Source organism: Centruroides sculpturatus, unplaced genomic scaffold (assembly GCF_000671375.1).
Source record: "Centruroides sculpturatus isolate CEXI.00-Female unplaced genomic scaffold, Cexi_2.0 scaffold154, whole genome shotgun sequence".
NCBI classification, from domain to species: domain Eukaryota; kingdom Metazoa; phylum Arthropoda; class Arachnida; order Scorpiones; family Buthidae; genus Centruroides; species Centruroides sculpturatus.
The window spans coordinates 191,532-202,572 of NW_019384392.1; the positions used below are offsets into that span (position 1 = coordinate 191,532).

The 11,041-nt window shown below is 28.1% G+C and overlaps 1 protein-coding gene across 3 annotated transcripts in view; it reads right to left on the reverse strand.

Moving 5' to 3' along the window:
• Positions 1–9,779, reverse strand: part of LOC111618255 (F-box/WD repeat-containing protein 9-like) — a 25,336-nt gene extending 15,557 nt beyond the window's left edge. For all 3 annotated transcript variants that reach the window (XM_023359744.1, XM_023359743.1, XM_023359742.1), the window contains exons 1-5: positions 9,476–9,779; positions 2,935–3,080; positions 1,323–1,454; positions 854–966; positions 541–781 (exon numbers count right to left, since the gene is read on the reverse strand). In XM_023359744.1, the coding sequence (XP_023215512.1) occupies positions 541–781; positions 854–966; positions 1,323–1,454; positions 2,935–3,080; positions 9,476–9,728 (885 nt within the window). In that variant the 5' untranslated portion in view covers positions 9,729–9,779. The remainder of the gene's footprint in view (positions 1–540; positions 782–853; positions 967–1,322; positions 1,455–2,934; positions 3,081–9,475) is intronic.
• Between the last annotated feature and the right edge of the window lie 1,262 nt (positions 9,780–11,041).

Consider the following 11,041-nt stretch of genomic DNA (forward strand, 5'->3'; position numbering starts at 1 on the left):
GATCTGGTTACTACCATAATGATTATCTCCACAGAATGTGGGTGTGTGGTCACTCTTAGCTTCATTTCTCCCCATAGACCTTACTGGCATGGGTGTCCCTACCAGGAGCTTGTGCTCCAGCCTGCATTGCCCTATGGATCTGTAAAACTACTGGGCTCTCCCACCACGACCAGGTGGTGACCACGGGAGAGTTATTATTATTATTAAAGACATTATTTTGCAGAATAGTTTGCTTATACAGTACTTTATTCAAGAAATAATAGAGATTGTATGTAAGAAATTCATACATTAAAAAAAAAAAAAAAAAAAAAAAAAAAAAAAAAAATTTATAACAATTCATTACAACTTTAAAAGACAAAATAATTTTTGAGACAATTTACTGGAATGAAATATTTACAGTAGTCCAAAATAACAGAATTATACTAAACTTTAGAAAAATTTTATTACTCTATTATATAATAAAATTTCACAAAATAACATTTCTATGAATAATTAAAAGATCTAATTAAAATTAATGGTAAATAATTTTTATTAGTTTACCTTTATAACATTTAATAATTTCCTATTCCTCTTGTCAAAAACTATTAATGATTGATCTTCACTACCAGTGATTATAAAATTATCATCCATAGCAATACATAAGACTGCTCTTTTATGATTTGCATGATACATTACACTGTCTAATTTAGTCCTGGGATCAAACAATAATACTTGTTTACCATAAGTACCAGCTGTAAGTAAATTACCGAAGTAATCTAAACACAAAATTGCAGAGTTCCAACTATTTAGGAAAATATAAAGATTTTTAATAAATTTTAAGAAAATAAATTTTAAAGCATAAAACATAACTTACTTGACAATTTTCACATTGCTAAAATTTGCCTTCATATCCCAACATTTTATATTTGCATCCCAACCTCCACTATAAAATTGATGTCCAGCAGATGCTAGTGACCATATCCATCCCTAGTATATAAATTTAAAATTATTAGACACATTTAAGTGTTAAGTATATAAAAAAAATAACATATCTGGGTCTGTAATATTATAATTAACTTATTTGCTTTTTGTCCTATTTCATAAATAATATTCTTAATAGCCACTTTTGAATTTGCTATCAATTTGTAAGACTTATCAGACCATAGTTTTCAATTGGAAAGTTCAGTGATAAGTCCTACAAATTGATAGCAAATTACCAGAGTCTATTTAATATAGATTCTTATACTTTATTCAAAATACAATGAGTCAATTAATAATTTTAAATAATAAAAACATGTACAAACATTCAAAAATATAATGTCTATAAGAAATAAATTAAATACCTGATGGGCATCAATTCTAATTTCTGAAAGACAACTTCTGAAATCTGAAGAAGCCTGAGTAGAGTCAAATTTACTAACATCCCAAAGTTTTAAACTTCGATCTCTTGAACCAGATACAAAAAGATGGCTTCCCTGAAAAATTAAATCATAAACCAAGGGATGGAAATCTATAATAATTCAGTAATTCGATATTAAAAATTATAAAAACATTTAAATATATAAGAAAATTATGCTTTATGGAAGTGATATCTTTATGTCTGTGAAGCATAAATGTTTTTCTTTAGTGATAAGCATAAGTAAATTTTTCTGAAAGAAACTAAAATAAAATTAATTTTATTTTCATATTATTATTAATTTATCAATACAAAGTTTATTCATACTGTGATGACTAATATATTAAAAAAATAAACAGTCAAAGGTAATTTACCATATTTAAATTTTTTGAAAATGTATTATGCATTTAGTATTATGTATACAAATTATGTAGAATTTATTGTTTAATTAAGTAGGTCTGAAATATAGGACTGAAGATAGAAGGCCCAAAATTCATTTCCTGGTATAATAAAGTTTGCATAGTCAAGTACTGGTATGTTCCTTCTGTGATTGATTAGTTCCCTTCAGCAAAATTTATATTTATCACTAAAGAATCCATTAGGAGAATGAGTAACAATTAAACAATAAGTGATTTTAAGCTTTCCTAGCTTATCTTTAGCAGTATAAACTGTTTCAAGAAGAAAAATTATTCAATAATCTAAAACACATCCTAAATTCTAAAGATCAGATAGAAAAGTTTTAAGCCCTTTGGTATTAAAAATTTCAAGAAAATCACACCAATAACAGCTTCTTTGTAATCAGTGGCAGATTGAGCTACCTGCCTCAGGTTTATATAATAAAACAAAAATGTTTGTATGTTCGCTAATACTTTCTAAACTGCATACTATTACCATGTTTTCAATGGTCACATTGAGAGCTGCAAGATATATAGTGGTGTGGGTTATGCAAAGATTTTATTTCCATTCTAGAAACTTTATACAGAATATAAATCCAGTGTGTTTTATATACCACCATGGATTACTTTATTTGCATAATTTATTCTGTATTTTATGAAATAACATTGATATTAGAATGTGTCATTAAGTACAGTAAATTCAGGAAAATAAAATCTTCATAAATCCATCAGATTAAATGCCAGATGACATTCTAATAAAATGTCAATTATTTCTCTTGAAAAATGTCAAGAGATCTTAGGAGCAGTAAAGATCTAATTAAGCTGTAAAGATATGAAAGATCATTATATGATCTAAAATGACTTTGATACTGTTGATAAATGTTTGTGTTTTAATTATTATCCTCAAAAAGAAAGAGGGATTTTAAATCTCATGCTTTCTGAAATATAATTAGGAGTAATAGTTATTAAACATGTTTCAAAGCATCATGAATTAACTTTTTTTACATAATGACTTTCAATAAAAAACATAATATATGTATTTTTTATATCATTAAATAAAAACAAATTAAATTGAAAATCTACTTTAAAACATTGTTATCATTTACATTTGTTCAATTTAAAGAAAAAAATGTAATTATAAATTAATAATTTATATATACAAACCTCAAGAAAATGAACAACATCAACAGCTGCATAGTGAGCACCAGAAATACAAAAATAACTCATATGTGTTTCCCATTGTGACCATAACTTATACTGCTCTTCACGTTGAACACATGCTTTCTTCCAGTCAAATAATTCATCAGGAACTAAATAATAAGTATTTCAATACTCAGAAATAATGATAGACAAATTATATCCCTACAGCTAATAAGATTTATAATTTAATTTTTAAAAATTAGAATGAAGTAAAAAATCTTTCCAATCCAAAAGGAAAGAAATCTTTACCATTATCAATTATTTCAAAATTTCTAAAATTTAATAAAAGATATCTTTTCATTTTTTTCCTTTTAGGTTGGAAAAAGAAAATACTGTCTATGTGTTCTATTAATAAATTGACAATACATATCTTTAGTATAAAATATATGCAAATTAATTAGGAAAATTGTTATTTTGTAAGGAAGAGATAATCAAATATATGTTTGAAAAATTATATCATTTTTCTCATTTCTGTAATATGAACTAAATATTTCCCAAGTACAAAATAGTTTCATTAATTTAATCTATTTTCAACCAATTATCTATTTTTATGCTACTGTTTTATGAATTTTACTGTTTAGTAAAATATCACTTTAAAATTTAATTGTAAAAATCTTCCAAGAAGATCGTTCGTCTGTTGATGAGTGCAATTTTACAGAGGATGAAACAAAAGATAGTGACAGTTACAGAGGATGAAACAAAAGATATATCAATGAATGAAGAAACTGAATGTTCTGATAAGATTGATGGTTCAGAAGAATTACTATGTAATCCCAAAGTTGTTAATTTAGAAAAATTTGCAAGAAAGTGATGTGATATATAACAGACGAGATGTTGCTTGTAACATACTCAGTACTCTTCACTCAGTGGTTGATAATCAGAATGAAGTATCCGCTGTCATATCAGTTATGTGCAAACTACTGGATGATGACAATCCTACTGTCAGAGCAGATCTTATTGAACATCTTCCACACATTGCTGCATTTTGCCATGAACACTGCCATTACCTAGGCTCAGTAATAGATCAGCAAATTGTTCCTGTAATTGTAAACTGTTTGACTGATGTCAATAATCATCAGGTTTGAAAAGCAAGCCAGACTTCATTATTGATGATTTTAGAGCAAGGCTTCATAAATCAAAAGAATTACAAAAATCTCATGATGATAAAATGATTGTGATCATTTTATTATCATGAGTAGTAGCTAAATCTTTTATTACACATAAGAAATGCTTTAGCAAGTCTTTAAGTAAGTCACTCACTATAACAAATGGAGTAACAAAAATAAAGTTTGACAGTCTTGAAGCTCTTCCTGAAAGGCATTGACAGATAGTTCAATGGGTAAGATGATGAGGCAACTGCCTCAAGCAGCAAAAAGAACAGTCAAAAATGTTTAGAGAAAAAAATAAATAAAAATAATAAGTCAAATACAATAAAATCCCACAAATGTTCATAAATAGTTCATACAAGAGTGTCAGCACTAGAAGTGATGGCTCTATTAGCAACTGTTCAATGTTTTGCTGGCCACAAAATATGACTTCATCTCAACTTTCCATTAAAATAATAATACTGTACATAAAAATATGTATTATTATAGTTATATTTTAATATAAATGATNTGTTATTTTGTAAGGAAGAGATAATCAAATATATGTTTGAAAAATTATATCATTTTTCTCATTTCTGTAATATGAACTAAATATTTCCCAAGTACAAAATAGTTTCATTAATTTAATCTATTTTCAACCAATCATCTATTTTTATGCTACTGTTTTATGAATTTTACTGTTTAGTAAAATATCACTTTAAAATTTAATTGTAAAAATCTTCCAAGAAGATCGTTCGTCTGTTGATGAGTGCAATTTTACAGAGGATGAAACAAAAGATAGTGACAGTTACAGAGGATGAAACAAAAGATATATCAATGAATGAAGAAACTGAATGTTCTGATAAGATTGATGGTTCAGAAGAATTACTATGTAATCCCAAAGTTGTTAATTTAGAAAAATTTGCAAGAAAGTGATGTGATATATAACAGACGAGATGTTGCTTGTAACATACTCAGTACTCTTCACTCAGTGGTTGATAATCAGAATGAAGTATCCGCTGTCATATCAGTTATGTGCAAACTACTGGATGATGACAATCCTACTGTCAGAGCAGATCTTATTGAACATCTTCCACACATTGCTGCATTTTGCCATGAACACTGCCATTACCTAGGCTCAGTAATAGATCAGCAAATTGTTCCTGTAATTGTAAACTGTTTGACTGATGTCAATAATCAGGTTTGAAAAGCAAGCCAGACTTCATTATTGATGATTTTAGAGCAAGGCTTCATAAATCAAAAGAATTACAAAAATCTCATGATGATAAAATGATTGTGATCATTTTATTATCATGAGTAGTAGCTAAATCTTTTATTATACATAAGAAATGCTTTAGCAAGTCTTTAAGTAAGTCACTCACTATAACAAATGGAGTAACAAAAATAAAGTTTGACAGTCTTGAAGCTCTTCCTGAAAGGCATTGACAGATAGTTCAATGGGTAAGATGATGAGGCAACTGCCTCAAGCAGCAAAAAGAACAGTCAAAAATGTTTAGAGAAAAAAATAAATAAAAATAATAAGTCAAATACAATAAAATCCCACAAATGTTCATAAATAGTTCATACAAGAGTGTCAGCACTAGAAGTGATGGCTCTATTAGCAACTGTTCAATGTTTTGCTGGCCACAAAATATGACTTCATCTCAACTTTCCATTAAAATAATAATACTGTACATAAAAATATGTATTATTATAGTTATATTTTAATATAAATGATTTATCTCACATTGAAATTAAATAATAAAAAGTAACAGAAACAAAATAAATTTGTAATAAATGTTACCATTTTAAACATTCTTTTTATACTTTTTACTTTTATATTTTATTCTTTTACAATATAAGAAAAGTAGTGTATTCAGTTACAGGTTTGCCTAGAATAACGTGCAAATCAGATAATTAGGATTCTACTGTATATATGTTTCATAAAAATCAAGTTGGTCTTTAATGCATAGTTAATGCATTAAAGATCACAAATTATTATGCAAAACTATAATATCATGAAAAATAAGCTATTTTACAGTTTATACATTGTACATCTGTTACAAATTAATAGTTTATATTTGTTTGTTCAAAAAGTAAGCTAAAACAAGCTATCATTTTTGAAAAAGAAAATTTTATTTCCAAGCTGACATCTAGCAAGAAATGTTACTAATGTCCCACAACATGACTCTCCTTCACCTGTCATAAAAAATCATCACAAATCCTATATTTTATTTCATTTTCAGGCCATTCTAATCATTTGGTAAGGAAACCCTCTCTCTTGATAAGAATAGAAAGAGATTGTTTAATACTTTTTTAATATTTTAACTGATCAGAAATGTTTGGGAATTGTGGCAAATTAATTTTAAAATAAATTAGTAATCAGAAGGAAGTTTTAGGAAAATCAATTGTATAAACAAGGAAGCATTTTCATGAATTCATGCTAAAATCATATACAAAATATGATTTATATCTTCATAATTTATAATATCTTTTCTATGATTTTTGACTACTACAAACTTCTGCAATATATTAATAATGCATAGAGGTTTATTTTGTTGTTTTTTTTTTACAAATTTTAAAATTTGTCATTTCAAGTTATTCATTAATTTTGCAGCACACTTAGAACTGTTTCATGGCACAGTGGTCATAAACTACTGGCTTATTCTTAATACTTCATTATAGTAAGTTTAATGCTTTGTTTATTTTCATTATTGCTTTGTTTTTATATATTATTAATATAAAATTTATAGTATAATTACAACATTTTCATTACTGTTAACTAAAAATTATAAAAGAAAAATTCATATACAATTCATAGGTGCATTATATAAACTTGTTTTGTTACTACTTACAAATCCTTTAATGGCCTCATTAAGTGGTTGTTAGTAAGTTAATTGGTACATCATGCTAATATCAAGGATTAATAAGTTAATAGGTTTTTTGCAATGTTTTAGTGTCATTTGTGACACTAAAACATTGCAAAAAACTTAATCAGTGAGGAAACTGATTGAGGTTATCACACAGAATGGGAACAAGTTCCAAAGTTTCCCATAAGAAACAATGGAAAAACACTCCCCGATATTCAAATTCCAACATTATAGATTAATATAATGAAATAAGATTTTATACATTGATACATATATATGTACTGTACACACACACTACGGTTGTGTGTATACCCAACCATCTTCTGTGGTTCCAATTCCAGTATATTGTGTCACTTTAAAATATTTTTTATACTTATAATTTATAACTATTCTTATAAACAATATTAATTAAATGTACACTGATTAAGTAATTGCAAAATAATATTACAAAATTTAATGTAGGAAAATCAATGGCAAGACAAAAATGATGTAATTTAAAATATCAATAATTTGGAGAAAATTAATAATAATATATGTCTTTGAAAAAAAGTAAATGACATTTAAATTAATTGACTAATAAAAGACTGTCACTTTAACTAGTAGCAAATAAAATTTTTCTGGAAATATAATTGAATTGGTACAGTTGAATACAAAATACTACTAATAAAATAAAATATCATTATTATTGTTATATTTTCTCCTTTTTAAACAAAATACAGTGATGCCTCATATAACGTACTTAATCCGTTCCAGGTGCACATCCGTTAAGTGAAAAGTCCGTTATATGAAACGCATTTTACCATAGAAAAACATGTTAAAACATATAATTCGTTCCGCAGCATAAAATAACCGTACTGTTCCATAAAAAAAATGAAAATGGAGCAGTCACCAATTATGCCGGGTAGTGAGATGTTGTGAGGAGGAGGTGGAGAACACTTTCTTTACACATTCATACAGATACAGACTTTTTACACATTGCAGCAGGTCTCTTTTTATTGTTTTTTAATCGGAGTCAGAATCAGGAGAGGCTACCGGAGCTTGCAGGGTCATCTCCTCTAGTTCCATCCTTTGTTTTTTGGCAGCTTGCTCCTTGAAAAACATGTCCAAGGTGGTCTCTTCTTCAACACCTTTCAGAAATGATGGGCAAGGGTGTCATTGTAGAGATCATTGATCCTGTTGGCCTCAGCTCTGTTTGGATAATGAGTGTTGGTAAACTGGTATTTTTGAAACCGTGCCAGTAATTTTTAATCCAAACACAAATTATTTATCGTATTTATACAGTTTGCCAAGTGTCTGTATAAATACAATAAATAATTTGTGTTTGGATTAAACTCCTGAACCTCTCCCCATTTGACAAGGAAGTTTTTGTCAACTTTCACTCCTTCTGATGATGTCTTGCTTTGTTTCAATTGAAATCACCTTTCTGTTTTTTTAGAAGCCATGATTTGCACAACACTTGAGTAAATGTAAATACCCCGCACTGAGGTGATGTATGTAATAAACAAGGGAGCAAGCCAAATCCCAATGGGAGCTCTGTACTTTAGATATACTAATAATATATTCTAATAATACTAATATATTATAAAAATAGCAGATTGTCATTGACAACGACAAAAGAGTGAAAACATCATTCGCACTTGTTCGCAGAAAATCCGTTGTTTGCCTCAGGTAACTGCCAAATGGAAAGTCCGTTGTTCGCAGCCAGTCCGTTGCTTGAGTCACGTAACGGCCAAACAGAAAGTCCGTTGTTCGCAGCATCCGTTATTCGAGGCATATGTTATACGAGGCACCACTGTATACAATATCAAAAACAAATAAATTTTAAATACATCCAATTCCATTTTTACATAAAATTTTTTTGTGTGACTGATTTAACACAATGTGGAAAACAACTCAATTCTCTTTTTACATAATTGCTTTAATCTAACACATTTTAATAAATTTGCCTTTTTAAAAATCTCCATTTGATTTTAATTACAAGAAAAAATATTCATACTTTCTTTTCTTTCTAGCTCTGTTGCTTTTTTAAAAAACTTCTTAGAATTTGCATTTAAGGCTGCTATATATGTTCAAGTAAATTTTAAGATTTTGCTATTTTTTATGACTTAGTTGAATATGTATGGTAACAATAATTTCATTATCCCCAATTGAAGCATTCAGAAAAATTTAATTGAACATTTGATCATTTGTTTATAAGATTGTATTTCTTTCAATTTCTTTCAGTACAGAAAAAATAAAATTTGTGCAATAACATAAATTTATTAAATTTTTCCAATAACTAAGTTATAGTTACAATTGTTTCTCTTTTGATTTATTACCTAAAATTGAAATATTTTCTTTAAACACATCCTATTATCTTATTATTTTTACTGCTTTTTAAGGTCTGGAACCAATCTTCTATTTTTTCCATATGAACATTATCCTTTCTTACATGATTTTTTTAACATAGATTTTTTTGTGAATTTGCTTCTACAGTGTAAAAAAAGAATTGGATCTATATTGCATAATAAAATAATGTAAGAAAATTAATCAAGTAAAAAGAAACTTTACCAGAAACAATTGGATACTTTTTGGGCCATCTTTTGGTTATTCTAAATTTCCATGTCGTATATTCTTTAATTATGTCATAGAATCTTTTATTAACTTGACTCAACGTACTTATCACAAATTTTGCATCGAGGAATGAACAGATTAAAAGAAATAGTTCAGTAGGAATTGTCTCAAGATTCCAACAATGATGATTTTCTATTTCTTCTTTTTGAATTTCTGAATTAATATTCCCAGGTTCACTAGATGAAAGCATTCCTGCATATGTATGAAATTATAGTAACTCACAACCAAACTGAAATATAAAGTTTATTATTAAATTACTATGAAATTACAAAAGTTTTTATAATATATAAAACTTAATTAAATTATGTAAATACAAAGCAATATTAGAAATATATTTTATTTACATATTTTAATATATTTATGATGTATATTAATTTTAATTATAAAGAGTAAAGGGAGTTGTTTCCTACTCTCGGTGCTGCTGGTGAATTTTTCTACGCACTTCATTTGTGACAATAATCTTAAAATCAACTATTTGATTTAACCATCTTTTTGAATTGTTAAAAAAATTAATAGTTAAAAACATAAATAATAATAAGGAAAGTCTAATATTATTGGCAATGCAACATTCTCCAATTAAGCGGGAAAGACCACCACTTAACCGAGCCAAATCAGTGAGTAAATGCAATGATAACTCTGCTACAAGTTCCTGATTAATTACAGACTTTAATTTACAATCGGATAAAAATCTTCAAGATACCTACATGGAGACTGGGAACATTAATGAGAAGTCAAATCAACATAATATTCAAGATTTCTTAGGTGAGCCAATTGTATTTGATACCTTATTACATAACCAGGATGATTTATTAGTGTTTTTCAACCTGTGGGCAACCCACAGGTTCAACCTGTTACCAGTGTTCAACCAGGTTACAAGTGGGCAACCCACAGGTTGAACCTGTGGGTTGCCCACTTGTGCGACCCTCCTGGGGGACGCAAAGCCTTACAAGGAGGGTCGCGGGTAGAAGAAAAAGACAAGTGTTTGTAGGTCCTACACTACATTAAAAAAACTACAATTTCAGCAAGAATTACGGCCCACCCCAGAAAATGATAGCGGAAAAAGTGTTGAGCTGATTTGCAAAAAGAAGTAAAAAGTAGGAAAGTAGAAGCTGAAAATTCAGATACTAAAAAAAAAAGGTCAACAGTTCCCTGCGCCTAATGTTATAATTAAAGGAAGTTTCATACTTTATGTGTGTTAAAGTATTGTCGATTCGTCTGAAATTTTCATTTTAATCAACAATAATTTGTCTCAACAGAAAGAAAATTAAATACATAGTTTTTAAAATCACTGATATAGTTTTAATATGGCCCTAGGGGGGTCACCAGAATTTTTTAACTTGTAAAGGGTCGCGTATTCAAGAAGGTTGAAAAACACTGATTTATTAGACACTTCATCTACTGTTTTACGGAATAGGATATCCAATCTTATAAAAACATCTAATGATGAACTATTTAATCAAATTGCTGATATTGTCAGAATATGGATATAATGAAAGGTGGTGT